Source organism: Typopeltis vanoorti, chromosome 9 (assembly GCF_054136105.1).
Source record: "Typopeltis vanoorti isolate ZY-2024b chromosome 9, IOZ_Tvanoo_1.0, whole genome shotgun sequence".
NCBI lineage: Eukaryota > Metazoa > Arthropoda > Arachnida > Uropygi > Thelyphonidae > Typopeltis > Typopeltis vanoorti.
In genome coordinates this window covers 84,831,753-84,855,296 of record NC_143557.1, presented here as the reverse complement: position 1 = coordinate 84,855,296, position 23,544 = coordinate 84,831,753, and the positions used below count along the sequence as shown (strand labels likewise).

Here is a 23,544-nt window from a genome sequence, read left to right as displayed (position 1 = left end):
GAGTCTAGCAAGAACTTCCATGATTTCCACACAAACTAGACTGCCACTGATAAATTTTCTTTTATTGACTATCTGTGGTCTGTATAAGAAATAGCAAGCTGCAACTGAAAAAGATTCAACATATTCAAGATCTATACAATCACAACTGCAGTTTCATTTTCATTGAATCTCACATAGCTATGGATCCAGAACAAATGTCTGGATAAATCTTTATTTGTTATGCTCTGTTTGAAAACTACCAGATATGGATTGTAAATAAGAGAACATACAGCTGCCAAAGAGGTTATGCATTTTTGGTAGCATATTTCATCTGTATATTCAAGTTGCAGTGCAGATTATATGACATGCATTTCGGCAGTATAGTTCCTTTATTCCAGTGGAATGTGAATGGAAACAATGCAACCAAAAAATAGCAGCAGATTCAACAGAGGACACTGCTCTCAAACTGTAGGTAGAGGCTGAAATCATAGTGAAATCATGAAATGAAATCAGAGTATTCTAATCTGTACATATAGTACTTCAATAATGTGTGTACATGCACGAAGAAAGGAAATAGAAGCCTATTGATACATTTTTGGCTAGAGAGAGTAATTTTAAGAGGAAACAGTCATGAGAAAGGCTGTTCCAAGAAAAATCCATTTTTCTCACATAGTAAAATGGATGCTGAATGGCAACTTCTCTAATACTTACAGGTTTAAAGGAAAATGATAGATGAAAATGAAAAGAATGCTACCAATGAATGTACCTATTGAAGATATAAACAAAACTTGTATAGGTGACTGGAGTCACTATGTATGTGTCTGCTTATGATGCTCTGGTGCACCCCTAATGCAAAAACAGGATTCTAAGGTTGGGAAAATTTGCAATTTACAGACTTTGACAACTGTAGAGGTGAGAAGTAGTGTCTTAAAAAAAAGAAAATTTTTGGAGAAAAGATGTAAAGAGGAAACAGGTATGATGTGTTTTAGAATATATCAGCAAAGTGATCCTGCAACCTAAGTGCTAGATAGTAAATGAGAATGAACCTGGTAATAGAAAAGATGCTTGACAGGTAGCTCCTGCTGCAAGTGTGCAGAAAAATCTCCCAAAACAAAAATCAATAACACATGCATAAACTTTCATATCAACATTTGTGGCCTTAATGCCAACATAAAGAATGCATGATCATTTTAACTGGCATCTAAACCTAACATGCCCTGTTATTTCTAATGGAACTTTAACTGCAAGCCAAAACATTTACTGTCCTTCTCAAAAAACTGAACATTTTATATAATTCATTCTGTTACAAGAATGACACTTGAAGATATGATATCCCATGTCAGAAAATGTCAAACATGAATAACAGGTTTTTGATCTATTCTGGTTCCTTACCCACTGATGAAACCTCAATAAATGTTGAAAATGATCTGGGTAGGCCCTTTCCATAATGTTTTTGCTTTATGAAATACCGAAGCAAATAATGTGAAGCCAAAAGCCTTTATATACAAGAAGAATGGTCATGAAGATGCTTCATACACAAACTTCGTTGTACTTGGATACAGGATGCAAACAATATAATTTCTTGTTAAGTATAATGAAATTTCATTACATTTTGTATAATTCATTTGCTGCCTTTCCTATCAAGTGTCATCTCTATCCAGGAGATTGATAATTATACATCTCCATATATTTTTGTCTTGAACTGCTCTTTGCACAGTTCAGGCCCAGCGAGTCCTTTAGCTTTTTGAAATAAGGCAGAGACATGTATGTCTCTGCCTTGTTTCATTTGCCTTCAATTCTTCATTCTAATAAATATTTTTGAATACTTTCATGTTCAAAATATACCTATATGATATTTTTCTTTTTTGTATGTTCTTTATTACTTCCATTTTAGTTTCATCATCTCCAAAACTCCCCTCATTTCTTTTCTCCTGGATCCATTAAATTTTCAATGCATTCATATATTGAAAAGCATCAATCCTACTATGTTCCTTGTTTGTTATTCATCATGTTTCTTCTTCAGTGTGCTTTAATGTCAAAGCAGGATAACTGGGAGGAGAAAACCACCACATTGCCTTTTCGGGAATGTAGAGAACTGACCAGAGCTTATGACCTGATGTCCAACTTCTTGTTGGACATCAGGCCTTCTTGTGATGCCCCATAATGGGTATCTACTTGGATAATCAATGAAAAAAAGATGGGCTGGCAATTTAGGATTTAACCAACAAAACTGTATTCTTATTGGCTTAAGGCATAACTCAAAATGGTGATACAACATGGAATTTCATGTGGTGAAACGATTAGGTTTAATTAAGTATCTATTATGAACTATTAAATCCAGTGTTAGTTATTTTTTTTGTCTCTGTAATCTTTATATTCAACCCCTAATTTTTTTTTTTTTTTTTGGGTGGTGGGGGGGGGGGGGGGGTATAAAGATAGAATTTCTGAGTTCATTAGGAGCACATGCACTTTCATTAATATGATTAAACAGTTTCCTTAGCTCGTCTATTCCATTTTCTTCCTGGGCCTTTAGCATTTCTGAATAAACATCACCTTGACCTAGTGTCTTTCATGTCTTCATTTGCTCTATAGCACCGCACCTCTTTTAAGTATTGGAGGATCATCTTTAAGATTGCTACACTCTGGTATTACTTCTCTCTCTCCTGATCTCTGAAAAGATATGAAATGTATTCAACATACCTTTTCTTAATTTTCAAGTAACATTCCACCATCATGAAAGGTTCTGTGGATCATTCATTTTCTCGTTTGTTATTTATTTTTTGATACACATCTCAATCTCATTTTATTTCTAGGCCTTCTATTTCCTTGCACTTATTATTAAGTCATGTTTCTTTGACCTCTTTGCATACTTTCCTTATTATATTGTTTAAAGATTCAATATATTTTCATTTATTCAGAGCCCCCCCATTTTAAGTCTTCTTGGGATACAGCTATAGAATCATTAAAGAATGTGCCTCCCTGAAACTTTTCCATTCTTTTTCTATCTTCAATTTTTGTTTCCATTTCACATTGTAAATGAAACTTTCTAATGTGCTCAAAAGAATCTTTGATTTTTTGTTTGCATGCTTATTTTTAATTGAGTCATTCTTTAGGCAACTGAAATTCAGACAATGTTCTTTATTTCTACTCTTAGAATTTTTTTTTTTTTTTTTTTTTTTTTTTTTTGAAACAACTAGAATCAAGTCTATTGTGCTCTTGGGTACATATTTTATTGCAAAATACTATTTTGAAATCTTTTTCTGATCATTATACAATCAATATCTGGTTTCTTATTTTACCTTCTGGACTTTCCCAGATATAGTAGCATTTCTTGTTGTTGAAAGAAGCTATTTGTTTTTATCACATCATTTTGCTCACTCACAAAACTCAACCTCATAGCTGCCACTCATATCACCAAGTCTAAAGTTACCAATTATTGGGGACACTTCTCTTCCCGTGGATCCAACTTTTGCATTAAGTCTCCCATAACAATCAGGATATCATCATCATTTTTTTTTAAAACTTTTGTACCTCATCATAAAATTCTTCAATGTCTTCTTTATAATGGATGTTAACAGGAGCATATAACTGAAGGATACTAATGTCAAAAGGTTTTCCTGCAAGTTTGATTAGTATGATTCCATCACTTACAATATCCAAGAATACTTTTGGGAATTCATTATTTCATCATGATTCCAATACCTCTTGTGTGTTCTTTATTTCTTGAATGAATAAGTTATCCCTTTCAATTTTTCTATTTTCTGTCCATCTTATCTTACTAACTTCCATTATGTCTATATTCATATTTAGCATCACTTCCATTAAACTGTAAAATTCACAAATTTGATGTAATGTTCTGACATTTCAAATAGTTATTCATAAGAGCCTATTTCTGGATTTCAGATAAACTTGATCCAATGATAACCATCCTAATGGTTTTAGACATTTTCATAAGCCATGCTATTGGAGTTTATCCAACAGTTCAATTTTTAGTGGTTTCTTCCATGTAGTTTTATATTAGAGTCCATCACAGAGGGCCTCAAGTTCTACATGAACAACCTGTGATCCATAATGTGCAGAAGATGAAGAGGCTCCTTATTCATTTTTTTGCTAGCAGGAAAAATTGAAGATTAAAGGTGATATGAAAAGAAAACTAAAAAGGGTATTTACTGATACTATTACTTCATAGTGTGAATTTTACTTTCTTAAAACAGTAGCTGTTTGCCACTTCCTTAGAAATCTTCATCCCCATATTTTCTGCTTCAAGAATCCCAATTTCTTTATATAATGCACATCCAATTCTCTTGTTTTGATAATTTAGCCAGATATACTTCGCACAGAAGTCATTTTTCTAACCAACAGCCCAGCAACTTGGTCAATCATTTATGTCAGTCATTCCTTGCTGCTGGACATAGATATCATCATAATAAAAGCAATCTTTGACACAGCCTCTGTAGTTAATGCCACTCATTTTCTCACTTGCTTATAATTTATTAACTATTGAAGGAGAAACGAAACTAGTAATTATTTTCAGGTTTTACTTTACAGTTTAAGACAATTTTTGTGTTACGTCTTAGATAAACAGAATATCTGCAAAGTTGGATAAAAACCTGGTAAAATGTTTTTTTTTTTTTTTTACCACATTTGCAAGGGGGAAGGGACAAACTGTCTCATTCTCATGTTCTCCCTCAGGTATAGCATATGTTGTGTGATTTTTGTTTGTGTGTGTGTGGTATATACTGTTAGATTAATACTAGAATGAAAATGATGCTTTATAGCGAAAACTTTCTCTCCCAATAGATAACATGCTGCACAGATGCAGCAAAACAAAATAAAGTTTTATTGTAGCACTAATCATTCTTGAGAATTTCTATAACTTCTTTAAATATGTTCCCATTTTCCAATTCCACTGACCAAGCTGGAAACAATGCCATAGTATTTATACTATTAAATGTTGTATAAAAGCATTACATTGTTAGTAATTTAAGAGTAAGTTATTTAATTCTATCCAAGAGAATACTTGATAATTCTTGTCATCCTCCCAACACTGGATTTTTTTTAACCAGTTCTCCTTCCAAATAACCTGTAAATGATGACTCTCTTCAAGGAAACTTGCAAACCCAAAACCTCATCAAAATTTTTCTAATTTACAGGAATGTATCTCAACTGATTAGTTTCACTTTCCTGCCATTACAACTGTGCTGAATGGGATGAGATTTCTAATTTCTGCTCCTCTTTTCCATGGTCCAACTGTTTCCATTCTTCTGTTACATAAACTTCCCAGCCAGCAATGGGAAGTTTATGTACATATTTAGACAGTTATTCTAGAAGCCTCTACAGAGGTATTAAGGATGCATTTGCTGGAATTTGGTAGAGACTATATGTAGAGCCTACTCCATATTTAGGATAGTTAACATTAAAAATCAAGAAGCATTCAGGAAGTTTTCTCTGGAAAACAGTTGAGTATTACCTGCTGAATAAATAATGCAACATAAGAACACCAATTCAGTGGTCATTTGACCCTGATTAGGTGGTCACATTTGGATCTGGAAATGTCTTCTATGTTGAGTTAATAATAATTAATATTAACTAATATAGTTATTATTAATAATTTTCAGGAGTATGCCAAATATTCTTGATTTCAGTCTTTGAGCAAACTACAATAATTTCTATCTAGTGACCTATGGTTGCGAGTCCTGCCAGCAAAATATAGAGCTATCAATTGCTGCAGATGCTGTGTAATATGTTATAGAGTTTATGAGCTTTCCAGCATCACAAATATTCCATCAGAAACCATTTACTTGGAATATACTGTGAGTACTAAACCTAAAATTTGTTGTCCTGTATATATACTTTGAACAGTTTCAAGGCATGAACCGTATTCAAACAAATCAGTGAACCTTTATATAATACAACTATATATATATATATTTTCAAAATTCATTTTTACTCGGTTGGAATATTATAAAAAAAGGTTTAATGACTATTACCGAGAGAGACAAGATATATTTAAAAAAGATACTACTAGTTTACTAGTTTCGTTACATGAACATCCTCAGGTATCACATTCTTTGAATGTGATACCTGAGGATGTTCATGTAACGAAATATAAATATATCTTGTCATCTTTTCTCTCGGTAATAGTCATTAAACCTTTTATATATATATATATATATATATATTGTTATTAGGATTGACTCGGGATGTATACATTTATAAAATTAATATTTAACTGACTAGAACCTGAGAAAGTATAACACAAAAAACTTTAATAAATCACGACTAGTTTCATCGGTGTCCCGACTTCTTCAGGTGAGTAAGAAATAACACAAAACTTATAAAAGGTGAGTAAGAAATAATACAAAACTTATAAAAGGTGAGCAAGAAATAACACAAAACTTATAAAACTAACAAGGTAAAAAACATCGACTTTCCAGCTTGATAAAAAGAATAAGAATAGTAATAGTCATATTTGAATTGGAGACCGCATGCTATTGTTAGCATGAGTTGAATGTGAGTGACAGCTTATAAATTTTGTGTTATTTCTTATTCACCTGAAGAAGTCGGGACACCGATGAAACTAGTCGTGATTTATTAAAGTTTTTTGTGTTATACTTTCTCGGGTTCTAGTCAGTTAAAGATTAATTTTTTAAATATATATATATATATATATATATATATATATATATATATATATATATATATAAAAGCAAATTTTCACAGCATAAGTTTATTTACAGTTATTATTATAATAACTGCAAATAGTAACATCCAATTTCTTAATTCCTTATCTTCTCTTTAAAATATCAAAAGCATACAATTTAAAAGAATAAAAAGTTTTCATTGACTCACCTCTCTCGTTTGAACAGGAAGAGGAAGAGGAAGCAATTCTGATAATACCGTAAGACCAGTCATGAATGTTTTTGGTGAAAGCATTGAAAACTTCAAAATCTCTTGAATCATTTGAGTCCATAAACTTTTGATGAGTGCTACAAAATATATAAGTAGACTAATACTTAATATTATAATCATTAAAGAATTATTCTAACACTACTCATAATTGTATATCATGCTAAAAAGAAGTTAAAGATTAAGCATTTCCTCAAAAAAAATTATTATTATTATTAAGAGAAAAACCTAAAATTTGTTGCCCTGCATATATATTTTGAACAGTTTCAAGGCATGACCCGTTGAGCAAACTACTGTAATTTCTAGGGAGTCAGGAACTCATCGAGAGAGGCCATACTATTTGCACCAGCTGTCATACCTGTTCTTCAATTCATTCAAGCAACTTGCATGAGCGCGCATGCACACACAACATCCAATGGCAATCCATTCCAGTCACGCACTACTTTATGAGAGAAAAATCTAGTCCTAACCCCCCCCCCCTTCTTGACAGCATTCATTCTCAACTTACATGGATACTTGAACATCCTTTATCCCCCCCCCCATACACACACACACACACACACACACACCGATCCTGATTTCTGCTCATGCACAGACCCATACTTCATTGAGGCAGGCATTCGAAACCAAAATCCTACAGAATAGGTTGGTTAATCCTTATTCCAGGAGTGTCTCATGTCTGTAGATGTGTGTGTTCACAGAGCCAGTTTGCCTGTTCTGAGGAAACCCAAGTTTCCAGGTAAAAAAAACCCCTACCTCCATAATTAACTCAACTTTAGTTGAAAGAGACCAGATAAAGGTTCCTCACGTCATGGATGGGAATCAAACCCAGATGAAGCCCTTTGGTCTTTCCGACCAAAAGGCTTCTGTAACTCAGTCTATACTGACTGAGTTACAGAAGCTCTCCCCACCCTCTATAAAATGAAAAATTCCAGCTACTAAAATTCTGTATAATCCTTTCAGAAGTTGTAAGTCTCAATCATAACACCCCTCTTTCTCCTGCTTGCTAGTGTCTGCAGCCTACAAATTCTCAATCTGTCTTCATAATTAGTATTCCATAATCCTGATATCATTTTTGACACACTCCTTTTCACTCTCTCTCTCTCTCTACTGAATCACAATCCCAACGGAAACTGGGAGACCAGACCTGTGCACAACAGTCCAAGTGAGGCTTTATCAAGGTCTTGTAAAGAGGCAAAATGGTATCCTTATCTTTACATGTAAACATTTGTTTCAGCACTGCAATTATATTTTGAGTTGTATTTGCAATCTTTTCCACATGGCCACTGTACTTCAACTTCCTATCTACTAACACTCCATGATCCCTAGCTTCATCAGTTTCTTCCAGCATAATCCTACCAATATAATACGACATTAGATATCTAATCCAATGCCAAAGTGCATGACTTTATTTACTAACATTGAAATGACATCCTTTTTCAAATGCCCATAATTCCAGCCTATTCAAATCATTCTACAAGTACTGCATATCAGCAGCATTCCTGATTACCCTATATATCTTTGCATCATCAGCAAATAGCTGCATATCACATGTCAAATCCTTCCCAATGTCACTGATGTACAGATTGAATAATAATAGACCAAGGATGGATCTTTGAAGTACACCACTGGTTACCTTGAATCTTGCAGATTAACATCACCCATATACCACTTTTTGATATCTGTCAGGTCAGGCAGCCATCCTCCTATCCATGCCAAAGTTTATAATCCAATCTTATTCTCCAACTTATGCAACAGTATTCCATGTTGTATTCTGTCAAAAGCCTTGGCAAAATCCAAAAGCATCATAGTGTATACATTCCCCTTATTTAATTCAGTGGTAACATTATTATAGAATGCGAGCAAGTTGCTAAAACATGACCTTACCTTGGTAAACCCATGCTGTTCATTGCAAAGTAGAAATTCTGTCAATCCATTTCTGAATGCTAGTTCTAACCAACTTTCACCAAAAACTTCACCACCACTCCTGAGATACTGATTGGTCGATAGTTGAACTGCCAACCAGCCATCCTCCTATCCATGCCAAAGTTTATAATCCAATCCCATATTCTTCAACTTATGCAACAGTATTTCATGCTGTTCCATAAAAACACATCAGTCTTTGTACTATTCTTGTGCAATGGGATTACCATACTTTGTTTCCACTCCTGTGGAATCCTCCCTGTTCTGAGATGCAAATTATTTAGCCTGGTCAAGGAAATAGCAAGTTTGAACACTCTTTTAGCATCCGTGCTGATATCCCATCAGTTCCTATTGCAGAATTCTTATTCAGTTTGTGCAACAGTTCTAATACTTCCTCCTCATCCACGAGTTTCCTCATATAGTGAAGAGGTAGCAGTGACTTTCGATGTTGCATATACCAGGTTGATAGCTTTTAGTAAAATAGCTGCTCATTAGTTGAACATTCAGTAGAGTTATTCTTTCAAATTTGTTCTTTTTTTTTACTTGCATCATAATGATAGAATTATTTTTGGATTGTCATTAACTTGCAGAGCCAGTTTCTTTTTATACTCGGACTTAGCTTTCCTTTCAACACTTGTGACTCTTCTAGCCTGCTGCTTATAATTATCGAAACTGACATCATCCTTATGCAAGCGATATTCCTTCTGCATCATCTTTTTCTTACAAATCTCTTGCTTAATTAGATTACACATCCATTTCACTCTGATTCTAATTATTCTCATATCACATCATTTAAGTATTTTTTTAAACAATTCCCACACACTGTCAATATTCTTCCCATATTCAAGGTTTAACAAATATTAATATTGCCCATTTTCCAGATGGTTATGAAATACAGCTCTCACTATTACAAACCAGAACAATACAGAGACAATTTGTTATAGTGAATTTCTTTTGAACAGCATTGCTCTCTGCATAAAAAGTTGGCTTCTCTCACTTGTACTAATTTCAAACATTCCTGCCACAACTTCTACTACTGAAGGCTTGTTCATTACATTTTATTTGTCTTAACTGATAACTCCATCATAACACACTGGATACTAAAAATTCATTTTAAGTTTATAAAAAAGAATTACTAAACATGCAGTGTCTTACAAGTGAATCAAAACATCAGGTCAAAAATTACAGTCCAAGTTGGCTGAAAATAATGAAGAGTTAGATACTTGCTTTGTGATAATTTTTTGGTTTATTGAATCATGGTTCAATTTTCTGTCATTTCTAATTAAATTATATACCTCAGTTATTGAGCCTAAAATCTGAATTTCATTTCTATCGCATGAAAGCCTGCATGTGAGAGGGGGAGGGGATTGAAATAGTTTTTTTTTAAAAGTGATTTTCAATTCTGACAAAAATTGAAATAAAAAAATGACTGACTGACTACACAACGAAATAATTTCATCCATGTTAACACACAAACACACACACACACAAACACTAGTTTACTATTGAAACAAAGTTACCCGGGGTTTAATTAAGGTAGGGTGCCCATAATTTAAAAATGTGACATTTGCTGTTGGGGTGGGGAGGATCCAAAATTTCCTCAAAAAAATTTAAAACTATTTTCAATGACTAAAATTCACCATTTTGAATATAAAAATTGTTATAAAAAATTACGAATTTAAAAAATTTGCTGCCACGCTACTTCGGCATAGTCTGTTCCCATATGCCGAGCAATTTCACTTCTTCAAGGTCAGTATGGTAATCTCGTTGCCGGCGGTAAGCGTCATACGAGTATACTCGTAGTTGGCTTGTGCAGAGCATATACCATCTATGAGAATACACAGTTTTGATGCTAGCTCCACAAGCAAAGCATTTTCACTTCTTGAAGGTCAGTATAGTAATCTCGTTGCCGGCGGTAAGCGTCATACGAGTATACTCGTAGCTGACTTGTGTGGCTGGTTTACCAACTACAAGTATACTCGTAGTTGGCAGCGAACGTGTTTTCACCTGTTACAATATTTTAATATAAAGTAGTTGTGTGTTTGTAGTGCCTTATTAAGTAATTAATTGCATTAATGACTTCTTATAATAAGTAATTAACGATTAAATTGGTAAATAGTATATTATTATTATTATTATTAATAGAGACCTCCAGAGAGTAAGGGATTCATCGAGAGAAGCAACATACTACATGCACCAGCTATCATACTTTTTCTTGAATTCATTAAACACTACTTGCACACACAGCATCCAATGGCAATGCATTCCAACCATGCACTATCCTATGAGAAGAGAAAAATCTAGTCCTCACCCCCTCCCCCTTCTTAGTGAGATTCATTCTTGGTTTCCAAAGGAAAAAAAAAATTAAACTGACTTTTTAAAATAATGATAAAGTGAAATTTCCAGTAAAAGTGCATACAATTATTTTAAATTTTACTGCTTGTTGCATCTGAAGTCCCAGCAGTTTCTGTTCCTTGGAATTTTTTTGTAGTGGCTAATGTATCTGGTGTGTTCTTGTCTCTTATACACTTTTCAAAGGATTGTATTTTTAAAACTTTTTTCCCTTTTATGCACAAATGCATGTAAATCACTGCACTTCATTCCACTGAAATGGGTTTTTATAATTATCATTGATTTTACTGCATCAATATGCAATTGATTTTTCTGAGCAATGGATCAGACAGTGTCAAAAAAAAGGTAATAAGTTTTTATATTCTCAAAAAGAATGTTTTCATTATGGAAGCTGTTAAAAAATTTCTTTCACTTACAAAAATCCAAACAGCATTCCAAAATACAGTAGTAGTACAACTTTTCAAATAGTAGAATCTAGTAAATAAATTATCCTGATTTATGACTTATGCTAATATGGACATGAATTTGTCACTGTCAAGTTAGTGATAACATTTTTTCCAATTCTACAGTTTTATTCAGCACCATCCAGGAGAGAGAATTGTTTGAAAGAATAAGCCTATTCTTCTTGTATGTATTCTATTATTGTGTTACAGAATTCATCTATGTAAAACTTAAATTGTGAAGGTGTTACAAAATCATCAGTAATCAAATTATGCAATAATTTTCCAACAGCAGCTGGTAAATAGTCTTCATTCTGTTAAATTTTAAATTTGTCACTAAAGATTTCAATCTTAGTTTTAATATCTAGCAATGATGGACCTAGTCTTTCAGTTCACTGAATTATAGATGAAAAGAGTTTACATTAACGAAATTGGTTATTTGTCGATGGAATAAAAATAAGATTTAAGTACTTTAAAAATAGTCTATTAATCTTTCCATCTCAGAATATAACAACCCTCTTAATTTCTCCAACAGTTGTTTCTTTTATGAATATTACATGAAAACACTATACCTTTTAAATCAGATCTAAAAAAATGAGACAAATTGACATCCCAAAAGCATTCTGCAGATGCTGGGACTATTTTTGTGAAAAATGGACAGTGGCATTCAAAAAAGAATGGACAGACAGCCTAGCTTAAAAGTTAAAACTCAATAATTGAGACACATCCACTTAGTCATTTAAGGAATTTGGAGAAATAACCAGAGTTTCTGACCTAATGTCCAATCATCAAACCTTGTCGTGGTGCACTGAATATAGAATGAATAAGGATGGATTGGCAATTTGGAATTTAGCCAAACAAACTGTATTCTTATTGGCTTAAAGCAACATAATATAATAGTACAACATGACAGGATTGTATGCTAGCTGGGATGTTGTCTGGTTAAACAAGCTCCTGCCGTTTTCATGGGAAACCAAGCAGAACGATGAAAAGTCAGTTACTGGAAGTCCAACTCAATATCAGCAAAGTTCAAGATTGGCACCATCAACATAAGTACATCAATAGAAAAGAAATGAAACCAACAGAAGGAAAACATGGATCAACATAATAGCTGTTACTGACACAAATCATACAAAACCAGGTGAGACTCTTCCAAGCAACAAACACAAAATGTTATATTCAAGCAAAATAACGATCAGGGAAAAAAAGAAACAGCTATAGAATAATCTGTTCTGAATGACAGGCTATATCAAGTAGAGTGATGTGAGCAATATCAGAGTGGGAAGTTGGACATTAAGAGATGTATTTGTGATCATGTTCCCACAGAAAGCTCTACTAAAAAACAGCTGGTACATAGAAAAAAGAAAAAATAGTCCTTTTTGAAGATCTAAAAGAAGAGAAGGAAATGATTACCAGATATGCAGAAATGGTTTGGGAAAACTGGGAGAAAAGAGCAAAGCTAATAATAATATTAATAACCTGCTGCACCTCCATGGAGGCAGGGACTCATTGAGGGAGACGGATTAATCATTATAAGTACCATGTTTCAACATGAAGATGTGCACAAATTCACATAGAAGATGCAAGAAATAAGAAAGTCTCAATGACATGTTATTGATGATAACATATATCTTACTGGTTCAGGACATGCAGAGGATTTCAAACAGGAAGTGACTGCCACTTAGTTTGGAGCAGAATAAAATTGATTATCATATTGAAAAATAAAACTGGGTAAGAAATTTTTAAAACAAATCAAAGTTCTAGCAACTTTTAGAGGAAATCTGAAGACTCATATAGACAAATATTATTCCACAAAAAAGTGAAACAGTTTGAAAACAAGAAGATCATTGATAGAACCAGAAGAAAATACTATCTGATTCAGCCAGAGAGTTGGTGAGGAGATTGACTGCAAGAATAGAATAGAAAAATCAGAACTCCATGGTGGATTCAGAACTCAGGAAGTTAAAGATGCAGTCAAGGAAAAGAAGAAAGCATATCGAAAGTTACTAGCAAGTGAGTCAGTCCCTGCTCTGGGAGAATACAGAGAAAACTGCAACAAAGCAAAACACTGTGTAAAAATAGTACTGTAAAAACAAACGTCATAGGAAGACTTTAGTAAGAACATTGAAAATAAATATCAGGAAAGCAGCAAAATATTCTGGCAACTATTGATGAAGCTTAGAAATGGTGGAAAGAGGTAAAAGCAATAAAAGATGACATGAAAACCGAAGATTAATATATTCTAGATGACTGAAGTAATTACTATTTCATCATCATCAAATTCCTGCCATGTACCCTCAAGGGGTGTACAGGATATGACAGTACTACATGAAAAAATTACATCATTATTAACTTCCTATCTACAATTTTCCTCCAAATCAGTCTGTTACTTGTCAAGACTCCAACATTATCAGATCTCATATTTCTATCATCTAAGGCACTTTGTACCGTATCAATCCACCTATATCTTGGTCTTCCTCTGGGTCGTTTTCCTGCCAACCTGGCAGAGAACACTTGTTTTGCTAATCTTTCCTCTCCCATTCTATTTAAGTGACCATACCACCTGAGATTAGCTCTGCTAATGAATTCCTGGATGCTGACAATGTCAAGTTCTTTCCTAATATCCTCATTTTTAATATGATATTGCCATTGATGCCGTCTGTTCACGCCTCTAATCTTTCTCAGGACTCTCATATCTGCAGTCTCTAGTCTTTGGTCAAGTGTTTTACTTCTGACCCAACTCTCAGATCCATAAGTTAAAACTGGTTTGAACACTGTCTTGTATACAGCTAATTTAGTGTTCCGACTAATTTCTCTCTTATTCCATATGAATTTATTCAATTGACTTCCCACCATACCAGCTTTGCTGATTCTGTTGTCTATTTCTATATTTAATTTACCATTTTCACTAAAAATCGTGCCTAAGTAGCTGAAATGTTTTACCTGCTCTATAAGTTCTCCATTCACAGTGCAGTTGATATTTTCAATGTTTCTGCCTATTTTCATTGTCTTTGTCTTTTTGCTGACCTTCATACCATATCTATTACAACAGCTATTCAATTTAGTCAGAGAATCTTCCAGACTTGTAGCGGATTTATTTAGAAGTATAACATCATCCGCATAAAGCAAAGAGCTGACATTAACATCTCCAATTTTGATATCATGTTTAATACCACTTTCCTTCATAATGTGATCCATATAGATAATGAATAACAGAGGGGGATAATGTACATCCTTGTCTCACACCAGATTTAACATTAAACCATCTTCCTGTACTTCCTTCAATTCTAACTGCTGACTTACAACTCAAATAAAGACTAAGTATTGCTTGATATAATGCCCCATTGACACCATATAACTGCAGCGTATTGAATAGCTTCTCTCTCTTGGCACCTTGTTATAGGCCTTTTCCAAATCGACAAAGCTTAAATACAGATCTTTGTTATATTCCCATGCTCTCTCAACTATTTGTCGTAAAGTGAAGATCTGATCCTGACAGCCTCTGTTTGGCCTGAATCCAGCTTGTTCTTCACCAAGCTTTTCTTCCACAATTCTTCTCAACCGTTTCTCAAGTATACTTGCATAGATCTTGCCAGGAACACTCAGTAGGGAAATACCTCTGTAATTCTCACATTCAGTTTTATTTCCCTTTTTATATATGGGTACTATGAGAGCTCTACTCCAATCATTGGGAATTCGTCCCTCTGTCCAGGCTTTCTGAACTATGCAGTGCAGCCACTGTAAGACTTTTATACCACCATACTTCGGCATTTCTGGTCGAATATCATCTACTCCTGCTGCCTTTCCACATTTCAAGCCTTTGATGGCTTTTTCTACTTCAAGTATGGATATGTATTCCTGACTGCATGCCTGTCACTGCTTGTTTCATTTAGCAGTTTTTCAAAGTAATTACTCCATATTTCAAGAATATCTTTTTCTCTCATTTTCATGTCACCTTTATCATCTCTAACTCCTTTTTCAGCACTCTTTCCTCCATTCCTAAGTTTTTTCAACAACCTCCAGAATATTTTGCGACCTTCTTGATATTTATTTTCTATATTCTTGCCAAAGTCCTCCCATGACTTTTGTTTAGCTAGTTTTACACACTGTTTAGCTTTCTTACTTTTGTCTCTGTATTCTGTAAAAGTAAAAGCTGACTTATTTGCCAGGAACTTTTGATATGCTTTCTTCTTTTCCTTCACTGCCTCTTTAACTTCCTGTGTCCACCAGGGAGTTCTGATTTTTTTATCCTTGCACACAACCTCACTACATGCCTGTTTGGCAGAATCAATCAATCTTTTCTTCAGAGTTTGCCACTGAATCTCCAAGGTTTGATTCCTGTTCTCAAACTCTTTCATTTTCTTTTCGATAATCTTTCTGTATTTTAGTCTATTGTTCACATCTGAGAGCTGCTCAACTTTTATTCGCTTTAAAACTTTCTTACATGTTATTCTTTTCAATATGAAATTCAATTTTATCCTGCTCAAAACTAAATAGTGATCACTTCCAATTTCAAATCCTCTGTACACTCTGGTGTCCTGCACCAGGAAGAAAACATCACTATCAACAATAACATAGTCAATGACTTTTCTTATTCCTTGCCTCTTCTCTCCATGTGAATTTGTGCACATTTTTATGTTGGAACACGGTGTTAGTAATAACCAGTCCATGTCTTGAGCAGAAATCCAACAGATATTTGCCATTATTATTAGCTTTGCTCTTTTCTCCAAATTTTCCCAAAATATTTTTGTATGTCTCACAATCATTTCCTACTCTGCTATTTAGATCCCCAACAAGTACCAACTTTTCCTTTTTCATTGTGTCAGTTGCTTTTTCTGAAGCGTCAAAAAATTCCTCCACTTCTACCTTAGTAGAACCTTCTGTGGGAAGGTTCTACTAAGGTAGAAGGACAAATAAGTCTCATTGTCCAGTTCCCCATTCTAATATTTGCCCACATTACTCTACTTGAGACTGACTGCCATTCAAGAAGATTAGCCTCGTATTTTGTGTTGAATATTATGGCTACTCCTTCTTTTCCTTGATTGTCATTGCCTGAATATAACATTTTGTATTTATCGCTCAGAAAGATCTCATCAGTTTTTGGTCTTTTTTGTTTCAGTCACCCCTATTATGTCAATCTGGTACTTATCTAATTCCTCAGCTAGCTCCATTTCTTTGCCATTCAGGCTTCTTACGTTGATAGTACTGATCTTTAACTCTGGTGATGTTGAGTTGGGGTTTGTTTTCAGATTTGTTCCAGTAGCTGACTTTTCGCTGTTCACCCTGGTTCCTTGGCGAAAACAACGGGAGTCTTGTTTAACCGGGCAACGCCCCAGCTGGCATGAAATTTTGTCATGTTGTACCATCATTTTTTTATTTTGATTTAACCAATAAGAATACAATTTGGTAAGCTAAATCCCAAATTGCCAGCCCATCCTCATTCGTTCAGTATCAAAGTAGATACCCAACAGGGTGCACCACGAGAAGGTGAGGATTGGACATTAGGTCAGAAGCTCTGGTCGGTTCTCCACATTCCTTTAAAGGCTATGTGGAGGTCTCCTCTCAGTTATACAGCTTTGACCCTTAAGCACCCCATACTTACTAAATTAAATAGTAATTACTATTTAAGACTGCTAAATAAGATTGTTAAATAAAGCAAGCAGTGACAGCACAGTAGTAGAAAACATTCAAGTAGAATGCAATCCGAAGTACATATCAATACTTGAGAGGAAAAAAAGGCATCAATAACCTAAAATGTGAAGATGATGCAGCTGGAGTAGATATTTCACCAGAAATACTCAAATATGGAAATATAAAAACTTTAAATAGCTATTATTTTTATGGCTATTTAGCCTATTTTTGTTTCTATTTTCCATTTAAGTAGCTACATTCAGAATTCAGAAGGTCTGATCAAAGTGTTGAATTTCAAATTGGAGTAAAGCTCACAGTACCCATCCATAAAAAGAGAAATAAAACTAAATGTAAAAATTACAGAGCAAATTCTCTACTGAATGTTCCTGGCAAGTATATGCAAGAAGTCTTCAAAAAGGAGCACTTGAAAAACATGTTATCTTCAGGCCAAATAGAGGCAGTCAGGTAGGATTTTCACTCAAATAGTTCAGAAATCATTGGAAAAGAACAAGAATATGTATCTAAGTTTTATAGATTTGAAAAGAGCATATGACAAGAGGAAAGCTGTAATAAATGCTACAGTTATATGATAGAAATGAGACATTCTATCAAGCAATATTTAGTCTAATATTTAGTTGTAAGACAGCACTTAGAATTGAAGCAAGTGCAAGAATATGGTTTGATGTCGAATCAGGTGTGAGACAAGGGTGTACATTATCTTCACTGTTATTCATCATCTATATGGATCACATTAAGGAAAGTGGTATTAAACCCTATATCAAAATTGAAGATGTTAATCTTAGCTCTTTATGCAGATGATGTTATACTTCTAAATAAATTCAGTATAAGTGTGCAAAATTCCCTAACTAAATTGAATAACTACTGTAATAAATTTGGTATGAAAATCAGCAATAAAAAAAAAATGAAAATAGACAGGAACATTGAAAACATCAACTGTATCCTGAATGGAGAACCTATAGAACAAGTAAAACATTTCAGCTATTTAGGCACAAATTTTAGTGCATATAGCAAATTAAATATGGAAATAGACAAGAGAATTAGTAAAACTAGTATGGTAGGAAGTCAGCTGAATACATTTATATAGAATAAGATATAAATTAGTCAAAACAGTAAATTACTGTATACAGTAATTTACTGTTTCAGACCAATTTTAAAATACAGATATGAGAGTCGAGTTAGAAATAACACACTTTATCAAAAACTAGAGACCAATGATGAGGACAATTGAACAAATATCAGAAAAGAGCCTGACATTGTTATCATTATATTACATATAAGGTAATATCATTCCATATAATAATGTAACCTTTTCAAAATATCTTGTAGATTCCAATGAGGGTATACAGGAATTTGATGATGGAGAAAAAGACATTCTTCACATTTCTAATACTTGAACAGCCAAAAAAAGTTAAGTTATCACATATACATGAAGTTATTGTACTTTTTTTTTATTGTGGCTCCCACCCATGAAGGTTTTCTGTAAATCTACAGTACATCTGGGCTAAGGATTTTTTCTTTTTATTTTTTATTAATTTCATATAATTCCTTTGTAATCTTATTTTTTACATCACTTGGAAACACTGCTCTAAGATCAAACATGTGTGACTTTTTCAAGCCACTTCAGGCCTCTAATAAGTGGTCTCACATTGAGCAATAAAATTTAACTCCCACTTAAAATTACTACAAAGGTGCGTTACACTATACTAAATAGTTTTTTTTTCCCCTTCTGAAGTTTGAGAGAGAAACAGATTACTATACAATTCCTGCATGAAAATAACATTTGTATTCTATATTTATTTCACAGAAACAAATTCATGCTATAATTTGATAACTACTTGCTGATGTTTAAGCATAAAAAAGCAAAAGATTTAGCTAGAAAAAAATATTTTAGCTATCCAATAGAACAGTCCTTTGCAACTTATACAAGCTCCACAGAATTAAGTTCTGGAGATCATATTTGTTAGAAGATGTTCTGAACCCATTTGAAATTCAAAATTATTCCTAGTATACATGATTAGATAGGTGCAAGCACACATATCATGTTACATAATTGTCACGCCAAATCTTTCCTGAATGCTTCTCAAATCCCAAACATTTCACCACTGGTCTGTGTCCAATGTTTGTGCCCTACAAAGCAAAATAATCAAATTACAAAATCAATGATGTCATCACTGATAAGCATAGAGATAATGATTAATTTTTAAGACAAGATGATTACATACAAGTACCCAAATGTAATAATCCTCTGTTAATGACTAATGAAATATTTATTAATTGCCACAGTTATTAATATTGTAACTTGTTAATAAATACATGCAAATTAAAGTGCATACCATTTAAAAGTGGGTGCTGTTTACAGATAAACAATTCTATTTTTTTTTGTCAAAGGTATGTTATTATTATCACAAATTAATAAACACAATTACCTTCTTCAGATTCTGCACATCCTAAACAAGGCTGGGTGAAAGCAAGTAAAGTGTCTACTATTTCTGCTTGTACCTATTATATTTTAAAAAGATAATTTAAAATTGCTCTAATTATTTTCATTACATGAATTACTAATACAATCAAAGACATCTAGGAAAATAAAAATATCACTATAATAAATAAGTTGCATATGTTACTTTACTATATTTGTTATTAACAGTTTTAATAACATATATGAATTCTATATGTGATCTATATGTGATCATAGATATCAGATAGTGTAGGAGGTTTAGAAAGTATCCAGACAGAAGTGTTCAGTCACCTAATGCAGCAAACACACACTTTGCATATCCTTGCTGTCACTTTAAAAACATGAGCTCAAAAAATTTGGTTCTCTATTTACCATATTTATCATATGAGAAATGAACTACTAAAATGTTCATGTTAGGATCTTAGGGTTAAAACTGAGCTATATGAACCTCTGAACATTCTGATCTTTGCAAATATCAAATGAAACCAAGTCATACTCTTTTTCTAAGATTCATCATTGTAAACAATAGATCCATTTCAAATTAGTTTTTTCCTCTTAAAACTGATGGAACTATTCTGAAAGACTTATGTACATATCATAGCATCATCTCCATATGTTACTTTCAATAAATCATGTTTGCTAGAGATTTTGCAATAAAAAAAAACGTTACTTCACTAAGTTAAAATTAGCCATAAAATAAAGTCACAATATTTGATCTCTAGCACCAATGAAACCTCAATAAAGGTCAAAAACTGATCTGGATAGTGGCTCTTCCCATAATGTACAGCAATATGCACTACAGAGTTCTTGGCTGTACTTGGCTGTTATTGTTTAACATGTATAATGATATTGAAGAGGGTCTTGGATGCAACACTGTAATTTGCTGATGATGTCAAATTCTAGATAATGATAAGGAATGTAGCCAACACAGAATCCATGCTGACTGATTTGAACAGATTGGTTATCTGGTCAACTGATGAATGAATGTCAGTTCAATGTTATTAAGTGTAAAGTTATGCATTTCAGATGGGGCATTACAGGCAGAACATTGGTTATTGCGACCTCACCAAAAGTCACAGGCATAAGTCAGATCTGGCAGCAGATGATGCAGTTACAAGGATAGAATCTGAAGGAGTTAGCATTTTCAGGGAGGATAAACAAGACAGGATGGGGAGAAGGGTACTGCTGATAGCAGCAGATGAAATTATTATTATTCAGGCCTCCATAGAGTCAAAAGACTCATCATGGGAGGTCCTTTCTAAGAAACACAAGTCTATCAAGACTCATCGAGGGAGGTTCCTCCTAGGAAACACAAAGTCTATCAAACCACTTCTTACATGCATTGACTGTTCTCGCTCTCAAAGTAACCACTCCTCACCCTCTTTCTCACAGATTCCTTTCGTAACTTCCAGGGATGGTCCCTTGTCATGACTCCTTCCCGCTGTTCAACCAAAAGAAAGAACTCCCCAGTGTCAACCCTGTAACCACCTCTCAACAGTTTAAAAGTCTCAATCATATCACCTCTCCTCCTTCTATCCACCAAACTCTGCAGTCCACACACACTCAGCCGATCCTCATAACTAACATTGCACAGTCCTGAAACCATCTTTGTTATCCACCTCTGTAGGGGATAAATTAACTTTCCACAGTTAATTTATCCCCTTCAAATCCTGGGGACTAGATCTGAGAACAATAGTCCAAGTGTGGTCTGATCAGAGTCTTATATAACAGAATGATAACACCTTTATCTCTGCAGGTCAGTGTCCTTCTCATTATTACAGCAATCCTCTGTGTTACCTTCACTACCTTTGCAATATGTCTCCTAAATTTCAGGTTTCTATCAATCATCAACCCCAGATTTCTTGTCTCCCCTACTTCCTCCAGTTTAGCTCTTCCCATAGGGTATGCAGTTTCCCATCGATGTGTCCCAAACCTCAAGACCTTACATTTTGCTGCATTAAACTGACACTCCCCATTCATTTGCCCATCTATCTAGCTTATTCAATTCCTCTTGCAGGGCTATCACATCTGCACTATTACTAATAACCCTTCCCAGCTTCGCATCATCCGCAAACAATTGAATATCCCCTTGCAATCCACAGACAATGCCAATGATATAAAGGTTAAATAATATAGGTCCCAGTACTGAGCCCTGTGGAACCCCACATGTAACCTTCTGCCTATTTGATATTGCTCCACCATACACAACTCTCTGATACCTAATGGAGAGCCAATCCTGAATCCAGACCCATGCGAGTATCAGCTTATCATGTGGCACCCTGTCAAATGCCTTTGCTAAGTCTAAGAAAATGGCAGTATATGCCTTTCCCTCATCTAATGCTCTTGTAACTTTATTATAAAAGGCTAGCATATTGCTAAAACAAGAGCACCCCCTTCACAAATCCATGTTGTCTCTCACAGATAACATTACCCTCATCTGCCCACAGTCCCTCACTACTTTCTCCAAGATCTTACTAACTACTAATGACACACAAACTGACCTATAATTAGACACTTTAAATCTGCTACCGCCCTTATGCAATGGCGCTATCTTACCTTCCTTCCATTACATGAGCACCTTTCCACAGCCAGACTTTCATTGAAAAGCCAGGTCAATGGCACTGTCAGTTCCCTAGCACATTCTCTCAAAACTCGTGGTGAAATACCATCCAGTCCCACAGCTTTACTGACATCCAGAGTACTCAGGATTTGGAACACACTCTCTTCCTGCATCTCTAAACCTTGAACCTGCCCTATCCCTCTAGTATTCAAATTGACTCCTCCAGGATGAAATACTCCAATAAAGTGTTCAATGAACAATTTCACTATGTCCTCTGCATCAGTCACTCTATTCCCATTTTTATCCCGCAATGTCATTCTTCCACAGTCATTTCTCTTCCTACTAGCCACATAGCTAAAAAATTTCCTAGGATTTTCCTTGGATCTAAGGGCCAATCTTTTCTCATATTCCAGTTTTGCCTTCCTTGCCATATTAGTCACTCTCCTGGCCTGTGTCTTATATTCTTCATGCATATTCTCTTCACCTGTCTCCTTATATCTCTTCCATAGCATCTTTTTCGCACTCAGTTCCTGTTTAATATTGTTTACTTCAAATTGTGTCCTCTTCTTCATTTGTGGAATGCAGCTTTCCATTGCTGCAAACAAATATTCCTTCACAATGCCCCAAGCATTAATGATATCCCAGCCTTCCAATTCCTCCCTCCATGAAACTTTTCCAAGTTGATGTCTAATACTATTATAATCACCTGCTTTATAATTCCACATATGTTCCTGTCTCTTTGATACTCCTGCATGTCTATTCATTTTCCAAGTCAAAACCATATGGTCACTCTCTCTCCAACTGGTGGGAGAGATGTCATCTCAGTTATTATCAACTCTTCTGATGCTATAACCAAATTCAAAACTCTTGAACATGTTGCCTAAGACATTTGTCCCTCAAGAATTCTAGAAGTTCCATTCCCTTATTGCTACATGCATCGTCCTCTCCCCAATTTATACTGCTGTAGTTAAAATCTCCCATAACAATGATTCTTTCTTGCACTTGCCAATCATTCTTCTTGCACTTGCCATGCTCAACTGTCTCAACATCTCCTGGTCCCCACCCTCTGTGCTCCTTGGTCTGTAACAACACCCCACTAAATATCCTGTCTTGCCCACCTCCACCTCACACCATATGCTTTCAAAATCCATATCACAGCCTTCCAAAGCCTCCACTCTTAGAGGACATAGGTCGTCACTTGTCATAAGTAGTACTCCTCCACCACGCTTTCCTTTCCTATCCTGCCGAAAAATGCTGTACCCGGCAACTTC

General features: G+C 34.5%; 1 protein-coding gene across 1 annotated transcript in view; it reads right to left on the bottom strand.

The window, feature by feature from the left end:
- Positions 1-23,544, bottom strand: part of vir (VIR_N domain-containing protein) — a 630,458-nt gene that overhangs the window by 215,924 nt on the left and 390,990 nt on the right. The window contains exons 24-25 of the mRNA XM_090397685.1: positions 19,682-19,754; positions 6,832-6,968 (exon numbers count right to left, since the gene is read on the bottom strand). Coding sequence (XP_090253811.1) covers positions 6,832-6,968; positions 19,682-19,754 — 210 coding nt within the window. The remainder of the gene's footprint in view (positions 1-6,831; positions 6,969-19,681; positions 19,755-23,544) is intronic.